The sequence below is a fragment of the Pelobates fuscus genome, chromosome 2, assembly GCF_036172605.1.
Source record: "Pelobates fuscus isolate aPelFus1 chromosome 2, aPelFus1.pri, whole genome shotgun sequence".
In the NCBI taxonomy this organism is placed as follows: domain Eukaryota; kingdom Metazoa; phylum Chordata; class Amphibia; order Anura; family Pelobatidae; genus Pelobates; species Pelobates fuscus.
In genome coordinates, this window is record NC_086318.1 from 151,439,722 (window position 1) to 151,459,634 (window position 19,913).

A 19,913-nucleotide genomic window follows, 5' to 3' on the forward strand; every position below is an offset into this window, starting at 1 on the left:
ACCCCACCTGGTCAGGGTGGACCAGTGATGGGATGTGCTTTGTGAGTCGCGTAGCCAGAATTTTGGCCAGTAGTTTAATATCGCAGTTTATAAGCGAGATTGGCCTATAGTTCCCGCATTGTTCTCTGTCCTTGCCGTCTTTGGGGATAACGGTGATGTGGGCCGTCAGGGCTTGTTTAGGGATATGGCTCCCGTCTCTTACCGCATTAAAGGCTTCCACCATAGGTGGATAAAGATCCTCGGCATAGGTCTTATAGTATTTTGTCGGGAGGCCGTCCGGTCCCGGACTTTTGCCTGGCTTGGTTTGTTTGACCGCTACCGCCAATTCCTCGGCCTGCTTCAGGACGTCCTGTAAGCCTGGGTACTTATGCACAAAGCGTTGTACGATCAGATTACACACATGTGCCATGCATGGCACATGTGTCAACTTGCCCAAATTCAATGCCGCCAACAAATTTCTTCCGTTGTCACAAACCACTTTGCCGATCTCCAGTTGGTGCGGAGTCAGCCACTGATCCACCTGTGCGTTCAGGGCGGACAGGAGTGCTGGTCCGGTGTGACTCTCTGCTTTCAGGCAAGTCAACCCCAAGACGGCTAGACACTGCCGTATCCGGGATGTGGAATAGTACCTGGGGGGTATCCGTTGATGTGGAGCAAGACGCAGCAGCAGAAGAGGACTCAGCCAAGGAGTTTATGGAATAGGATTGAGTAGGAGGAGTAGAGGAGGTGGCAGCAGGCCGTCACCAACTCCTCTGCAGAGCCACGCATTCCATGCTTGGCAGCCGTCAGCAGGTTTACCCAATGCGCAGTGTAGGTGATATACCTGCCCTGACCATGCTTTGCAGACCAGGTATCAGTGGTCAGATTGACCCTTGCCCCAACACAATAGAGTACAGGTTTGGGATTGCCTTTTGTGCAAAGAAATTTCGTCTGGGTACCTTCCACTGCGGTGTCCCAATAGCTACAAATTTTTGGAACGCCGCAGACTCCACCAGCTTGTATGGTAAAAGCTGGCGGGCTAAGAGTTCAGACAAGCCAGCTGTCAGATGCCGGGCAAGGGGGTGACTTTGTGACATTGGCTTCTTACGCTCAAACATGTCCTAGACAGACACCTGACTTTGGGCAGATGAGCAGGAACTGCTCAAGGCGAGAGACGGAGTGGCGGATGGTTGAGAGGGGGCAAGGAGGACAGCAGTGGTTGACGTGGCTGAAGATGCTGGACCAGGAGGAGGATGGCGGCTTTGAGTTTGTGTGCTGCTTGTACTCATGTGTTGATCCCATAGGTGTTTGTGATGTGCGATCATGTGCCTTCGCAAAGCAGTTGTACGAAAGCAGTTGTTTCTTTTGGCACAGGTTGCAAATGGCATCGCTGTTGTCAGAGGCAGACACACAAAAAAAATGCCACACTGCTGAGCTCTGCAATGACGGCATTCTGGTGGTGACAAGCTCTGAGCAGTCACCCACTACCAGGAGCAGCCTATCAGTGCACCTGATAGTGGGTGACTGCTCAGAGCTTGTTACCGGGCTGTTTGTCCTGTCTGTAATAGCTTCCTCCTCTCCTGCGATGTTCAACCGGGCCACCCCCCGCCTGCTCCCCGAGGTTCGTCACAAGGCAGGTGGGTTCCGGCGACCGGGCCCAGCCGGGGCAGGAGCTGCCCCCCAGCTCCTCTTGCCATATGTGGAAAGGCCTAAGCGTGTGTACTCTCTTTTCCCATTCGCCCTCCCCTTGCTTTATCTCACATAGTCCAAGAGCATTCTGGCAAACCGGAGGGCTCAATGGGACCGGGCGTCCGTTCCGGCCCTTGCCGGCCTCCTGCTCGTGTTTCGTGGATCTTGCCCCTCAGTGTCTCTTTCCCACCATGGCTATATGGGGCCCCATTGGGTATCGCCCAGTGGGCTGTATACTTGCGGTTCAGAGGAGTTCAGCAAGATGTGTCCAGTGTCTCTAGTCTCTTGGGTTGGGAGCAAGTGGCTTCAATCTTATCATCAGCCGGCACTACGTGGGCTCCTGGGGTGGTAGGTAGTGTACGGCCCCTTACATGTTGGCGCGCGAGGGGCGAGTGGTCTGCTGCCTTGTTCTCCTGGGTCTGGTGGGTTGCTGCGTCTGGCGTTGTACCTCAGGTGAGAAGGTGTAGAAGGCCATCGGGTCCGGCCACGCCATTTGTAGTGGGGGCAGTTGTAGGTCCTTCACGAGGTCACCCAGGTCTCCGTCGTTCTTCATCGTGAACGGGCCGTTAGGTGTGGTAACTTGTATTCCGGTGGGGAAACTCCACCGATATCTTATCCGGTTGGTCTGCAGTACTCGTCTAAGTGGGCGCATGGCCCGTCGGTACGCCAGCGTTGCCGGTGAAAGGTCCGGGTATAATTGTATTTCTGTGCCATTGTGGAGAACTTGCTTTTTGTGTCTGGTGCTTTTCAGGATGTCTTCTTTCACTTGGAAGTGTGTTAAACAGCATACGACGTCTCTAGGGGGGGGGGAGTCTGGTGCCCCCCTGGGCCTAAGGGCTCTGTGCGCCCTAACAAATTCGATGGGTGCTGTGTTTGGCCTCTGTAGCAGGACAGGGCGTTAAATATCTCCGTCAGAGTCCCACGTATTGGGGTGGTCTGGTCCAGTTCCTCGGTTAGGCCCCTTATTCTTATGTTCTGTCTTCTCCCTCGGTTATCTAAATCCTCCACATGGAGGGCCATTTGGCGAAGTTGGACTTCTTGTCTTTGTATGGTGCTCGTGGTCGCGTTCTGTGCCGACACCACGTGGTCACAGTACGCCTCCAACTGGGCCAGTTTGTGCTGGATCTCCTGCATATCCTCCCTTAGGGCATGGAGTTCCCCTGCAATGGATTTATGGAGGGGCGCATTCGCCTCTTTTAAGTCAGCTGTGGTGGGTAGGTTACTGATTGACACCCAGTCCGGCTGGGCTTGGGGTGGATTAGATTTTTGCGGTACCTTTTCGTGGCCGTCGTCTTGCGGTGAGGCCGGGCGTGCTAGGCCCGAGGCTTCTGAGTCACTCGAGGCCTGCGAAGTTTGGTCGGCCTGAGCAGTGAGGTATTGGCGCATGCCCGCTGGTTGGGACCCCCTTGGGGTGTTGGTAGCCGAGGCAGCCTGTTGTGGCTTGTGCGTTTTGCCCATGATTGCGCTGTTTGAAGCAGGTTAGGCGGGTATTAGTGTTGAGCCTGGAGGGAGCACTCGGTTTATGCCGTTATCTCGTCCGGCGTAGGAAAACCTCATCTATACCTTTCTTATAAGCCATATTCATATTTATTCATATTCACCTTGTGTCAGACAGTGTCTGAAAACTGACACAGAGGCTAACTGTTTTCAAACACTGTCTGACCCGGTGGCATACCTAGGGCATTTAGCACCCAAGGCGGATCCTGTATTTGGCATTCCTCCGCCCCCAGCTTCCACCTCCCTCACCCCCCCCCCCAAAAAGAAAAAACAACCACAATTGTTTTTACTGTTAGAAAGATTCCCTAAAGCCCCATTAGACACTACAGTGGAGTACAATGGGCCCTAGAGAGGGATCTCGCTCTAACACTCTGGCCCCCATTTACAATATAGTAATAGAACTCTCTAATACCCAGCCCAAGTTGGCTCTCCTCAACTTAATTACTGCTGTTAGCTGGCTGCTGTCCCCTCCACTTTTAAGCCCTTTCCCCTTCACTCTTTGCCCCCAATCCCCTCCACTCTTTAGCCCCCTCCACAGCCTCTCTCCCCTTCACTGTTTAGCCCCATCTCCCCTTCACTCTTTAACCCCCACTCCCCTCCACTCTTTATCCCCCTTCACTCTTTAACCCCCTTCACTCTTTAACCCCCACTCCCCTCCACTCTTTAGCCCCCTTCACTCTTTAACCCCCACTTCCCTCCACTCTTTAACCCCCACTCCCCTCCACTCTTTATCCCCCCTTCACTCTTTAACCGCAATCCCCTCCACCTTTTAACCCCCACTCCCATTTACTCTTTAACCCCCACTCCCCATCACTCTTTAGACCCCACTCCCCTTTACTCTTTAACCCCCACTCCCCTCCACTCTTTAACCCCCACCCCTTCACTCTTTAACCCCCACTCTCCTTCACTCTTTAGACCCCATTCCCCTTCACTCTTTAACCCCCACTCCCATGCACTCTTTAGCCCCCCTTGCCTCCACAGCCCCCTCCCCTTCACTCTTTAGCTCCTCTCCCCTCCACAGCCCCCTCCCCTTCACTCGTTACCCCCTCTCCCCTCTATAGTTCCCCTCCCTGTGCCTGCTCAGCCTCACCTGAGGTAGACTGCCTGTGTTGAAGAGCCTCTGCTTCTTGTACCCACTGTGATGGGAAGCACTTCTGTGCACCGGGGCAGACCGCTCCTCCCCTTAGCCCCCACTTAGTACACCACTAGTCTCACCCAAGGTTCCTGAATATGGGTGAAAGATCATGTCTTTTAAAAAAAAAAAAAAATGTACATATGCTTCAGTTAAAAAAAAAATATTTACTTATTTTCAAAATTTAAAGAAAGGATTATCATATTAAAAATATATATTTTTAAGAGGATAGTTGTCTTTAAGCAAACACAAATTACTTACAATGTTTACACTCGCATTGTTTGTCCTTTAGGTTTTAGTCCTGTTTTTTTGCCTGTATAATCTGGTATAGTTTACTCCAGCAATCTCCCTGTTGACTTGGTTAGTGTTTTCTCTTGCATAATGGTAGGAGGACAATATGATTCTTTTGGAAATCTCGCTTACTGGTGGACAGACAACTCCTTCAGCAAATTTATGAAGAAAGCAGAATGTGTTATTGATCTGTATGATAACTTCACAGTGTATAACCAGCAGGTAAAGGAATGAATAATTATCATTTTAATCTTTTTCTTTGAAATTCAAAATAATATACCGTATGCAAAGAATAATATAATACAGTAGATTATGCCATGAAAGCGTGTGTGCTATCAATTAGATTCACACATCTCACCTGACCATCCATTAACAAAAGATTGAATATAAAATAATACAAAACTAGAAGCCGGAGATAAGAGATACTCTGTCTTGGAGCTATTCAAAAGACTGTCAGTATTACATCTGACCCCTAAAAAGACAAATATTGTATTCCTGGCAGAGCTGTCTCTCTTCCATTAGGGATATAAATAAATGCTGTTATAAGTTGTTTGCTTTTTGCATTCTCCCCCTTTTATGCATTCTAGATCAATTTATATTCATGGCTATCTTATAGACCAAGCTATATATTATTATACTGATAGATTAGGATTATTTTGCATTATTACAATACCTTTCTGGTATCTTCTCACAGATCATATTACTTCTAATGCATAATATTATGGATTAGATAACCCATGTTCATAATTCCTGGAATAGATTTGTTCAGATTTTAGGAGTCATTTTTTAGATTCAACTTTATTATCACTATGCAGTGTATATACAAAGACAATAAAGCACAGTTGGCCCCATATAGAAATACAGTAGCAATTAATAAAATATATTATATTTTAAAAAGTACTCTCAGTATAAACTTTAGCAGTCTTTACTTAATGCCATAATAAATCTAATACTAAGAAATAGTGAGGTCTGGAAATATTTGCACACTAACACAAGTTTTGTTATTTTGGCTGTTAACCAAAATAAATTCAACTTACAGTTAAATAATGAATATGATCTTAAAGTGCAGTATGTTCGCTTTAATTAGAGGATTTTCACATCCAAATTGGAGGAATTACAGCTCTTTATGCAGACCCCTCTTTTTTTAATGGACTAAAACTAATTAGGCAATTTACTGAGCTGTTTCATGGACAGGTGTGGGCTTTTCCTTTATTATTTCTTCATCAATTAAGCAGGTAAAAGATTCCAGGCATGGAAGCTGTTGCTGTGAACCCACAAAATGCTGGCAAATGAGTTCTCAATGCATATGAAACAGGCCATCATTGGGCAGCAAAAATAGCAGGTCAAATCAACAGTTTGGTAAATTATGAAAAAAAAGAACGCACTTGTGAGCTCTGCAGCACAAAAACGGTGGAGGGTGGTATAGAAAAACTCCATCACAACATCTAGCCAAGTAAAGAACAGTCTCCAGGAGATAGGCATCTCATTATCCAAGTCTACCATATTGAGAAAGGTTCACCAGAGCAAATGCAGGGGGTTCACAAAAAGGTGCACACCATTTGTAAGCCTCAAGAATAAAAAGGACAGATTAGACATTGCCAAAAAAACATTCAAAAAATCCAGCTCAGTTCTGGGACCACATTCTTTGGACAGATAAAACGAATATCAACCTGTACCAGCATAATGGGAAGAAAAAAGTATGGAGAAGACCTGAAATGGCTCATGATCTTAAGCATACCACATCATCTGTAAAACACGGTGGAGGCAATGTTATGACTTGGACATGCATAACTTCCAATGGCACTGGGTCACTAGTGTTTATTGATGATATCACTTAATCTCAACCTGATCGAGCATACATTTCACTTGCTGAAGACAAAACTTAAGGCAGAATGACCAACGAACAAACAAGTGAAGACAGCTGCAGTAAAGTCCTGGCAAAGCTTCATAAAGGAGGATGTCCATTAATTCCAGACTTCAAGCAGTCATTGCCTAAAACTTATTCTCTACAAAGTATTACACATGTAAATTTTATTTATGATTGTGTTAATTTGTCCAGTTACATTTGAGCCCCTGAAATAAGGGGATTGTGTATGAAAACGGTTGCAACTCCTAAACGTTTCTACAATATTATTGTTCAACCCCTTTAATTAAATTGTGGTGGCTTACAGAACCAAAAATTATGGAAATTGTGTCAGTGTCCAAATATTTCTGGATCTAACTGTATAATCCCTTAGTCACTAATAAAAAAAACAGCCTAATAATATATATAGACATTACACAATAGTGCCACCGCCACCAATATTATACAAATCAGTTATATAAACTATAGCCCCCCAAACTAAAAATATCTATGCAATTGAGACCAACCTCGTGCAAATAAAGTTAAATATCTATACCAACCATACCAACAAATATGGTTAGCCCAATCTAGCACACATAAGTACATATTCTCAACAATATACCTTTATCATGTGAGAATAAGCACATACCTCGATTCAACGATCACTTGCTTCATCATTTTTATGTGCTAGTAGTGTGTGACTCCTCTTTTCTTTTATTTGTAGCTACGTTCTTATAATCACAAGTGATTTGAAACACAGTTTAGTGCTTTATGTATTGCCTTGATTTATATACAACTATATATCTATCACTATGCTCAGCGGTGTATTTTGGATTTGTGCTGCCCCAGGCACGACTAAATTTGGGCACCCCCCCCCCAAATTAAAATCCCCCCAATTCCTGTCAAGGCCACTTTTTTGACTGACAGACACATGCCCTCATTGATACATGCACTGATATACACTCACTGACAGATACAGTCATAGGCACATACATACAGTCATTGGCAAACACTGTTTAACCAACACACACTTTCACTGACAGACCCACACTGACAGGCACACACTCTCAGATACACATAAAATGACATACACACACTGACACACACTCACAGGCACACCCATTCTCACTGAAAGGCACACATTTTCACTCACTCACAGACACACACGGACAGCTACACTCACTCACTCACTCACAGTAAGGTGGACAGCCCCAGAACATGAGGCAAACAAGGCATTTGCCTGGGAGCTTGCCGCCTGAAAGTGCCGCCCTAGGCAAATGCCTTGTTTGCCTTGTGGTAAATACATCCCTGACTATGCTCACTATATAGTGCCATGAGAGAGTAACTTTTTGTGTGTGATTTTAAGTCTACAAACATTAAAATAAGAATGGGAGATTAACACTCCAATATAGAGCAGCACTATTATTTGTAGATGTTAATGTTTTCAGTTTAAAGGTATTCTATATACTAAACAACTTTGGCTTAAAGAGTCACTATAGTCACCACCATAATGTAGTTGTTCTGGTGAGTATAGTCAGTCCCTGCAGGTTTTTTAATGCAAACACTGCATTTTTAGAGAAAATACAGTGTTTACATTACTGCCTAGGAACATTTCTAGTGGCAGTCACTCAGACGGCCACTAGAGGTTCTTCCTAGGTCTGTGCTGCACAATGTTCAGCACTGATGTTCAGCCTCTCCACGCTCTCCATGGAGACACTTACCATTCCTCATTGAGATGAGGAGATGCGCCAATATGAGCAGATGCTGATTGGCGCAGCATGGCCTTTTGCCATGTATGTGCAAGAGCCCCCCAATACATTCATGGATAAAAGCAAATTTGATGATCTCAGCCAAGGAGGTGGAGGGGCCAGTCACGAGGAAGCCACACAGCGCTGGAAAAAAGGTGAGTAAATCACTTTTAACAGGGGAAAGGGGAGGCTGGGGAACAAAACAGCTATTTTAAACATTTGTTTTTCCCACACTATAGTGTTCCTTTAATGAAGCAGTTTTAATGTATAGATCATGCCTGCAGTCTCATTGCAGCCTATAGTATAGTTTTAACCCTCTAGGTCTGGCATTGAGAATTATTGTATTAAGTTAATTTAAAAACTTTTGACACATTGTATATTTACATGTGCAGTCAATTATTTCTGATTCTCTTTTCAGGTGAATGGTAAGCTAACTCTGGGGGAGAATATAGCAGACATGGGTGGCCTTAAACTGGCATATTATGTGAGTGTTGTTATATGGCTGGATTTACCCATAATCGGTTATTGTAATTGTGTCCACTCTGCATGATTAAGGCCATGTAGACCGAAACTTTGCATGTTTCCCTGAATCCTGTATGTACCAGTAAACATTATTATACAGCACTTGAACTGTGTAGCCCATGGATTATACCTGAATTCTACTGTAAGAGAATACAGATCCCTGTACATGGTACTCCTACTTGGGTGTTTTTGTTTTAGTAAGTGTCCGGAGTACCACGCCAACACTTCAACTTGTAATTTTTTAGTGTAATTGAAAAATGTGTGGTGGCCATTTACTATCAGTAATGCAGCTCTGGTTTGTAGATTTGCACAATGGTTACATTTGTTAGATTGTTAGCATTAAAGACAAGATTGCAGTATACAGTATTTTATTTTGGGGGATAGGAGGAGTCTGCTCTTGGCCCATATATAAGAGTGAGGTGCCAAGTATGCAGCCCGCAGCAGGGCTTTATCAACTTTATCAAGTAGATCTGACCAAAACAAAAACAAAGGAAAGAGTTAGAATATAGTCATTACGGAATTGTTACTTTGAAAGGTATTAAAAAAAAAAAAAATTAGAATCTAAATAAAATCATTTAACACCAGTCTTCTTAGAGGATGAAGAAGTGCAATTACTGAATATGTTTGCCTACACTAAAGTGTGGTCATGCTATATTCTAATTGTAACCATTGGTACACGCTATCACTTTGATCTATATGCTATCTTCACAAATACTTTTAGCATGTTCTGCCTCTTATGACCTTTTTTTGTCTGCCATTTCTAGGCTTACCAAAAGTGGGTGAGAGAAAATGGCCCAGAACGTCCTCTACCAAGGTTGAAATACACTCATGATCAGCTATTCTTCATTGCATTTGCACAGGTAAGGCTATGCTTAGGAAGCACTGTTGAAAAAGGATACAATTTTAGCTGTGGTTCTTGGTGGGTATAGACCTTGCTTTTTTTCATAAGAAATTCACTGATTGGAACAGGCACATCATTCTTATCCGGGTCCGGAGGATTTTCCACAATAACTTGCAGCAATTTTGCACTTCCCAATTAAATGAAGACCCCCTTGATGCTGGGAAAAGGGCAACTGTGGTTTTAAAAGAAATCTGGACCCCATATCAATAACTCCATAGTAAATATATAATAGACTTGTGCATTGTGTAAAATTTGGGTCAGCTAAATCACTTTGTCTCAAGTAGTCAGATAGTCCAATAGGTATCATGTAGTGGTTGAGCTCATCTAAATAAAATAAAAAAATGTTTAGGAAAAAAATTTGGACGAACCAAAAGCCATGATAATGGGCCAATCAGGGGCGTGGTTTCGGCGCAGACCAAGATGGCCACGTGAGGAGTGAGCTCCGTCCCGCCGAACCCCCGTTGAAGCTTTTCTAAGCCGCAAGTAAGCACCCATGGGGCGCACAAAACGCCCAGAGCATCCCCAGACCCCAGGGAACTCCCAACAGGGCCCCTTAGACGGGTTCTTTCACCCGCAACACGGAGCGAGCGGTGATCCCGCGAGCCCCAAGATGGCGGCTGGGCCTAACCACACCGCAACAGACGCTGCACTGGAGCGGATTGAGGGCACACTCCGAGACCTAACAACAGCTATGGCCACGAAGGCTGACTTACAGACCGCCACAGCCACGCTTCAAGAGTCCATGAGGGCGGAGGTCGCAGGGCTCCGCGCAGAACTAACCACTCATGCGGGCCGCATTACCGCGTTGGAAGAGGCGGATACAGCCCTGGCGGCGCGTGCAGCGTCCACAGACACAGCGGTGGCCAGACAGGGGGAGATGCTGCTGAATATGCGTCGCCACCTTGAAGATGTGGACAATAGAGGTAGGCGATGCAACATCCGCGTGCGGGGTGTACCCGAAGAAGAAGGGGTGGAGGATGCGACAAACACCCTTAGGGAACTCTTTCAACTCATTATGCTGCCTACCCCCCTGCCACAAATTGATTTCGACAGAGCTCATAGGGCTCTGCGACCCAGGAATGCAGAAGATGGCCCGAGGGACCTTGTCTGTTGCCTAAGCTCCTTCCCGGTGAAAAGTAACATCATGACAAAAGCCCGGGACAGGCCCACTTGGCCCTTCCGGGGAGCCCAGGTCTCGCTGTATAATGACCTATCGCCTATCACTCTAGATGCCAGGCGAGCTCTTCGCCCTGTAACAGCGGCCCTGAGGGAACATAACGTAACCTACAAATGGGGCTTCCCCTTCGCTTTAATGGCAAGACACCAAAACCGATGGATTACCCTGAGATGGCCTGAGGAGGTACCGAGATTCCTGGAGGAACTAGGCCTCCCCTCTCAGACAGTCCCCAACTGGATTCTCAGCTCATTGGGCCCCCCCCCGAGGCCGCGGAGGGAGCCGAGACAACGGGCCACGGGTGCCCAGGCTACCCCCCATCCCGGACGATATGGAAGACCGACATCACCGGAAGAATAGTTGCAGCCCCATCCACCCACCGCGGGCAACCGCAGGATACTTTCCACTAGAGGGTCCTGTCTCAGGACGATGCTGACACCACGACTTGAGCTCCCCCTCTTGACGGGAACAGGGCCTCGCATTTGCTTCTACCGATCCACAGAATCCGAGATTCACGAGTAGTGTGCTTTCAGGTACTCTGGGACACTGTATTCAAGGTTTGGGGTGGGGGGCACTGGGGGGGGGGGCACTTACCTGGTCCTGGCATACTTACATCTACATCTAAACATACGCCTATACCTCCCGCACTCCACTCCACTCTCTCAGCGAGACTCACAGCTTTTTGACCAGAGACAATACCTTAAGTGGAGCAGTTTGGCGGACCCTTGGGTGGGGGGATCTGGGGGGAGAGGTGGGCATGGAAGAAATTGGGTGGTATATTGGTAGATGAGGGGTCTCGTGGAAGGAAAACTAGTAGCGTTGTGTTTTATTCTTAATGCATGTATTGATATGTTACCTTTTCCCGATATGCATAAACTGTTACATTCATGTGGATCTTGCGATTGCTTGGTCTTCTAGATTTATCTAAGCGCCCCATAGGATACACTTGCATGACAACTCACCTTTACGCCTTGGGGGAGGATCATGGAGGGAGATCAGGTTATGTTCTATGTCGAAACATGTATTAATGTATTGCCTTTTTACTGCTATGTGCACACCGTTGAATGCATATGTTTACTACGACTGTTCACACTTATATATACCCCCAAGCATACCACTCCTCACATCCACATAATGTCTGCTACTCACGCCCTAGACATACACCTTCGCGTGTACACCCCACGTCAGGCCCGCTTACCGCGGCCACCTAACAACTGATACACAAACGTGACCCCCCTCTTTCTCACTCAGCCCCCCTCCCCTCCACCTCTCCACCTGCCCCCCCCCTCCAGGGACATTGCGACACTCAAGGCGGACGTAACGCAAAACCGCGGCGGGTGGATAGGGGATAGTTGATACAGAGGGTCACTCTGGAGGGGAATGAGGTCCCCTAGCGACGGACCCTTGTACATACCATTAGTTTGGGGAACCAGACGTACGTCACCAGACTGCCGTTACGGCCACTCCTCACTCATAGGTTGCTGGGATACACCGAGAGTAAGCAGAAGGACTTTCACACGGGAGCTCCATGTGGGAGGGATATACCTGAGGAAAGTGGGGTTCCTCTGGAAAATAGCCAGATCATAAGTAACTCTTAGAATAATCACCAAAAACCTAACCCCTGACGCTTATGTATCTTCTTACCGCTGACGCCCAATTATAGGGACTGCTTTACTTTGCTAATACAGCACTGAGGGGGCGAACGGGGGCGGGAGCATACCGTTCATCAGTGAACCTCATCTGGTCGGAGCTCGAGACACACCCTCACACCCACACGCTCGTGCTGACCGTAGCGCGGCCACACAGGGAGTGCTTCGGTTACCTGGGCTGGTTCCGGTCCGAGGTCCCGCTAGTGTCGGTCGCTGCACGAGACAATCCCCCCCCCCCACTCGGGAAGGGGGACATAGATTTGGACCTAGTCCAAATTCTGAGAGGGTATCCACGATAGGGATACATACCTCCTTTTAACTAACAACAGGATTACCAGTCCCGCACCTGGACCACCGGCTCCTGACTTACTCTCCTTCTTAACGTACCCGCTTTCTCTCTGACCCTTTCTACCCCCCCCCCCCATCACTATCTCCCCCCCCCTTCCTTCCTCCGCTTGGGCACTGCACTAGTAGCTCTATCGGCTGAGCACCTTCCCTGGGGCAATACAGTACCTTCATTGTCGACTGGCCCAGTAACCATGGCCTATTGCAACACCCCCCTGAAGATTGTCACACAGAACTGTAGGGGCCTTAATATACCAGAGCGTAGGACCCACCTACTGAGGGAACTGAGGAAAAACCATGTGTCGATTGCCTTACTACAGGAGACCCACTTTAAAGAGGGCTCACAGCCCAGGTTACGGAATCGACATTACCCCAATAACTATTTCAGTAACCATGTCGCACAAAACTGGAGTGGCCATTCTCCTGGCAGCTGAACTCGGTTTTGAGGAACTGGATCGACAGCAGGATTCACTAGGGAGATATCTCTTCCTTAAGGGAGTTATAGCCGGCAAGATCTACACAATAGCCTCCATCTATACACCAAATAAGAGGCAGGCCCCCTTCCTCCGCAACACTCTACAGCAGTTGGAAGACTTCTCGGATGGAATCTTGATTGCGGGAGGTGACTTCAACGTCCCGCTGGACCCGATCTTAGACTCCTCGACGGGACATAGCTGCATACCGCAGCGTACTATCAAATTCATCAGACAAACGATGGAAGATCTAAGACTAGTAGATTGCTGGAGAGTGCTTCATCCCTCGGTGAAGGATTATACCTATTACTCGGCATTCCACAACCGCTATTCTCGCATAGATTATCTCTTTATCACACGTGAGGGGCTGACACACTTGCAGGGAGCTGACATCACCCCGGCAACCTGGTCGGATCACGGTTCGGTCGAGATGACACTCGCTGCCCCCTTATATAAACCGGCGGGATGGAACTGGAGATTGAATGAAGCCCTGCTACTGGACCCAAACATTAAGGAACAGATTCAGCAGGAGTTAGAACGATACTTCCAGGAAAACGATACTCCGGACATCTCCCCGATATCCCTTTGGGAAGCACATAAGAGTGTGATCCGGGGTACGCTCATACGCCTTGCTTCGCAGAAACGGAAATCGTTTATGGCCGAACTCACCGAATTACATCAAACAATCGCAGCACTGGAATGCCGCCACAAGCGATCACAACTGACCGCGGTGTATGGCGAACTGATGGAACACAGGCGGAAACTCAAAGCGCTCCTCTTGAAAAGACATCTCCGCGCGGTGCAACGCACCAAGGGCTTTTACTACGCCCACGCTAATAAAGGCGGCAAATATTTAGCTAGATTGTTGAGAGGCCCCGCCCCCCATAGACAAATCCGTCAGATACGCTTGTCAACTGGGGAAATTTCCCCTTTTCCCGAAAAGATCGCAGAGGAATTCAGGATCTTCTACGAGAAACTTTACAATCTACACCCAACTGCTGCTGGCGCCGAGGCTGCACGGAAACGTTTGACGATACATGACTATCTATCGGAAACAGTCTTGAGCACGTTGGATAGGGATTCGGCGGCGATGATGGATGCCCCGATCAGCGTAGAGGAATTGGCAGCTGCTCTCAAATCGTCCAAGACTGGCAAAGCACCAGGCCCAGATGGCTTCTCCCTAGGATATTACAAAAGCTTCTCAGGTCTGCTCTTGTCACGACTTACTGATGCATTGAACAAAGCGGGAGAAGGGGGAACCCTGGGCAGAGAGTCGGTGGCGGCCACCATCACTGTTCTCCTCAAACCGGGGAAAGACCCCCTACAGTGCGGTAGCTACCGCCCGATCTCGCTCCTAAATGTAGATTCCAAACTGTTCACGAAGGTGCTGGCATCCCGCATGAAACACCTCCTGCCTGACCTAGTACACGCGGACCAAACGGGATTTATTCCAGGTAGGGAAGCCAGAGACAGCACGCTGAGACTATTCGCTATCCAACACCATGCTCGAAAACGGGGGACCCGAATAATGCTACTGTCAACGGATGCGGAGAAGGCATTCGATCGGGTCAACTGGATATACCTGTTGGAAACGTTGAAGTGGCTGGGCTTTGGAGAGAGGCTCTTAACGTGGATCTCAGCTCTATACACGGATCCCAGAGCAACGGTACGGATTAATGGCGCCACAACTGCCGAGTTCCCAATCCGCAACGGCACCAGACAAGGCTGCCCACTCTCGCCTCTGCTGTTCGCGCTTCACCTGGAACCCCTTCTCCAGGCGATCAGGCGAAACCCAGACGTTTTGGGCTACGAGTGGCAGGGTATACAACACAAGGTAGCTGCTTACGCGGACGATCTCCTCTTCTTCGTACACAACCCACGAGTCACTCTACCTTGCCTCCTCACAGAAATCAACAGATTCGGACGGATATCCGGCTTCAAACTTAACATTTCCAAATGTGAAACGCTGAACATCTCGCTCCCTGCGGAGGAATACCATTCCCTGGAGTCACAATTCGCGTTCCACTGGTGCTATGGCAAGATGAAGTACCTAGGTGTATGGGTGACCACGGAACCTACGGATATGTACGATCATAACTTTACACCCCTTCTGAAGAAGATCTTAATGGATCTGGCTAGATGGTCCCACCCACACATCTCGTGGCATGGCAGGGTGGCTGTGATTAAAATGAATATCCTCCCGAGGGTTTTATACCTCATGCAGACCATACCCCTTGCCATGCCAGCAACTTTCTTCTCTGCCCTAAAAACGGGTGTGATCAAATATGTCTGGAATGGAAGCCGATCCCGGCTACGTCATGACATTCTGTGTCGCCCCAGGATACAAGGTGGGCTCGCACTGCCGGACTTCCGGAAGTATTATCAGGCGGCAGTACTTCAACGCATACTGGATTGGCACATAACACCTACGACCAAACAATGGGTGACCCTGGACAGGGGCCTTATGGGCCGGGCGATGGAGGCAAAAATCTGGGGGAAGTATGCGGGACGGCCCGCCCCAGCGACCGAGGAGGGATTGACCCTACAGACCCTGCGGAGCTGGCAAACACTGAGGGGACAGGAACACATATCCCCACTACCCAGCCCTATGCTACCGATCACGCATAACGAGGAGCTGGGCGGAGGCCTCCCAGCGGGAACGTGGACCAGTGAGAACACGCGTGACTATATACCCATTTACACGGTCCTCTCTGCTGGAAGGGTACGAGACTTCCCATCATTGCTAGCGGACAGACCACGGACACCTATCTTACATCTTCGGTACCTACAGCTGAAACACTTCCATGCCTCAATACCGCATAACGAACGTTTAAATAGAGACCTCACTTGGTTCGAAGAACTATGTGACCGGGGAACCCCCCTTGAGCATGCTATCTCGAAGTTATATCAACATTTGCTAGCAGGTGGCGCTTCCACCCAGATGACATTCAAACGACAATGGGAGTGTCAGCTGGGAAGAGCACTCACTACTCAACAGTGGGAATTAGCGTTACTTTGGCAACATAAGAGTACTACGAGCTCTTACTACCAAGAGATGAATTACAAACTCATATCCCTATGGTACAGGACACCAGTATTTTTGCACCGCATTAATCCGTCCCACCCCTCGGTGTGCTGGAGATGCCAAGACGAAAGGGGGACGGTATCCCATATCTGGTGGGAGTGCAGAATAATAACACCCTACTGGGACTTGATCAAAACCTCGCTGGAACTCATCTTGGGGGACATACCTGATTGGACAGCAGAACTTGCCCTATTACACATCTCCACTCAGCCCATCTCAGTATACAAGAAGTCAATCCTCCGACATTTACTTAACGCCGCCAAAGCAAACATCCCAGCCCACTGGAAGACGGACGTGGTGCCGACCAAGCAAGAATGGATACACAGGGTGGAGGAGATTCAAGGGGCAGAGGAGGCTCGGGCCACCATCACTGGCCGGGGGACCAAACATGTCGAAATGTGGACCCCGTGGTTCTTATATATTGCCAGATATCGACAGGAGGAGGTAGCTCGTGGTAGCGGTGCTGACAGTGCAATGCCCACCCCCCTCTAACTCCCCTTCTTCCCCAATATGCTCTAGACCCATAAGGGCCAGGTGTACACGGGCCCGGGACTGGTAGGGTCACATACAGAACGGAAGTTTCAACATACGACTTGTGACAGACAATGACATCTAAGGATAGTGACTCTTTGACTGTAATCTGAGAACGGGTTGTAGACGCGGATTACTCACCCATCACCAGGGATAAGTACCGCCCTGACCGACCTATGAACGGGACGAAATCTAAACTTCGATGCCTCGACTAAACAGCACCTACCAATACATGAGTGACGGGTTCGGTAACTCCGGCCATGACTCGCATGAGACTTGATCCTGACATAGATACAATGGAATGGGGCCGACATAGCCCAACAACTGAGTCTCGAGCTCCGCTTCAGGTGGCGGTCGTGGGGATCGGATGAGCCCCCCCCTTAGTCACGAGCCCTAGGGGATGATACTCTCAAATATGGGTTGTGGACTCCGCGTTTGGAGCTGGGGAGGGACGGGGAACGGGATGATCAACCCAGCAGAAAAAGATACATAGGCGTCATTAACCACATAACAGCATAATTGATACACGACCAAGACGCGGAAGAGGCAATAACTCTGATACCCTACCGCATGTGCCCGATATAACCCAGTTGGTCCCCGACCCTTGCCCCTCCTAGGCTCGATTCTACCCTGTCCCTCCTGACCTGAAATGGCATACCCCTCTTCACGGGCTACCCGACTCACCTTCCCCCCAACATGACAGGGTATAAATGACTTTGCTTAGTTGGAGATGACTATATATAAGATGTATTAACCTAACCTACAACAAACACGAACACAAGTAGTTTCCGACATAAAAATGTCAGTGCGCTGGGTGCACCTGTACCTACATACAATTGTTGAACCTATCCGCAGTTTGTTAAATTATACTTTTACTTGTACACCCACATTATGCGTAACGCTTTCACCCAAAGCGATCATAAGTATATTGCAGCCTATTGGGCCCACAGTCACGGTTGGGTCCGTTTATGCGAATATACCAATCATGGACGAGAGGAACATGTCGCACCTCTTCCCTGAGGTTAGGTGCCATAGGTGCTGTATCCAACCATGCACCCAGAACTTTGGAATGTGACTAGACATGATGCGCATATTTGTATTTGGATGAAACGCATACTTTAATGTTTACCCTGTTAACCTTTAAAACAATGTACTCCTTTGTTTCCGGCCTGCGAGCCGATCTATCGTATGTGTTATACCACAATAAACAGATTTACAAAAAAAAAAAAAAAAGATAATGGGCCAATCAGCATACCCCAAAAATATATATTATGTATATATTTTCCAGTAAACATCAAGGCGCATTTTGCACTATTTGGTTCATAGATCAAGTAAGAAAAAGTAACCAATAGAATGAAAAAAGAGAAGAGGCTAAAATATCCTCTATAGTTTATATTTTTTAAATGTATAATATAAAAGAATAGATTTTTTGTTTTTTTTTGGGTGTTCGTTTCTCCTTCTATTCGTCACTTTTCACATGAACTCATGGAACTCCGAATCATACGAACATGCTCGTACATTGCGCAAGTCATTTGGTTATATATCCATCTGACACTATGGAGTTATGGAATTTGGACGACCCACTGATTGGCAGGTCCCCTTCCTTCGTGCTGCTCACGGCGGCCTAGATTACCCAGTCACTGCGAGCGGGGCCATCTGGTCTCTTTCCACGGCATGCGGCTGTCCCCGCCGCCGTGCTCCAGAATGACAGTGTTTCTGACGCTGCGCGCTACAGAGCAGCAGCCTTAAATTTGTGCACGGCCCGTTCATGTGACCCGACACACAGTGATGACCTCAGAGACCACAAGGAAGGGAAGAAACGCCACCCACGTGTTGTGGTTAACACTAGTTGGAGGTTAGCCAATCAGACACACCCTGTGTATATATAAGCTATCCCCCCCCTTGCCTCAGTGCCCTGTTGGGGTCTTTGTTTAGCCCAATAGCGCGTTATACTTTGTCTGATTATTTGGTCACCGAACTTTGGCTTGTCTTACGTTTATTCTGTTTTCTCTGCTCCCTGACCTCTGATTGTCTCTTCGTATTCAGTCTCTCTATTTTCCTTTGACCTTGGCTTACTTTGACTATTGTTTTGCATAGCCCGGCCATTCTAAGGACCGGTATTGCAATTCTGTCTGTTGTGTCCTGTCTGTGTGTTAGGTTCCCTACCAATCGTGACAGGCCCATATTAGGAAAAAATGCAATTTGGACAAAAACTGATGGTCTAATGGGTAATTGTTTAGGTTACTAATTAAAAAAATATCAGGACAGGACACACACCTACTAATAGTGTATCTAGTTAAAATATTATCTAAAACAGGGGCGGGACCTGACTGCAGAACCAAGCGGACGCAGGCTGCAGTTGCTCCTGCGAGCTATTGCAAATTCTATTGAACCTACCCGAACCAGAGCTGATACCGGGCCCAAGCAGGCTGCCATATGACAGTGGACCATGTGACCTTTGTGCAGATACACACGAAAGTGGATGTCCTGGTCTGCTCTGCTCGATAACTTCTCGAGGCCTAAAAGCATGGGCGACACAGGGGAGACGGCCGCTCTCCCACTGCCACGATTCCCGACTGAACCTGTATGGAGCCTCCGTTGTCCCCCCTATGGACCGGTGGGGGATATCATGATCCCCACCAACCTGGCTCACGCGCTACCACCGGCACCTGAGGCCCGCCATAGCCCGCACTCAGACCGCGTGGGTCCTAGCAAAATGGCAGTTGCCGACCACGCTACCAGACCTGCACCCTCTCAGCACATCCACAGACACCTGGATGACCTGCTCTGCCACCTTTGGGAGAAGCTGGAGCAGCGCACTGCCCAACAGCCCCTACTCATGACAGGGTAGTGAAGTCGGCAGAGGTCATGGGGCGGAATGGGCTAATCTCGGGCAAAGCTGCACTGCAAGCCCTCCACCACAGAGCTAAGCACCCATCTAGGCCGGAGGTCACCAGGAAATCCTCTCCAGGAAATTGACCACATCGCAGGAAGGCCACCCACCGCTGGCGGTGGATGACCATCAGGATCTTCCACAGCGCCCACAATGGGAGA

The 19,913-nt window shown here is 48.1% G+C and overlaps 1 protein-coding gene across 1 annotated transcript in view; it reads left to right on the forward strand.

The window, feature by feature from the left end:
- Positions 1 to 19,913, forward strand: part of ECEL1 (endothelin converting enzyme like 1) — a 187,090-nt gene that overhangs the window by 142,695 nt on the left and 24,482 nt on the right. Inside the window, exons 14-16 of the mRNA XM_063442842.1 lie at positions 4,686 to 4,810; positions 8,598 to 8,663; positions 9,466 to 9,561. Coding sequence (XP_063298912.1) covers positions 4,686 to 4,810; positions 8,598 to 8,663; positions 9,466 to 9,561 — 287 coding nt within the window. The remainder of the gene's footprint in view (positions 1 to 4,685; positions 4,811 to 8,597; positions 8,664 to 9,465; positions 9,562 to 19,913) is intronic.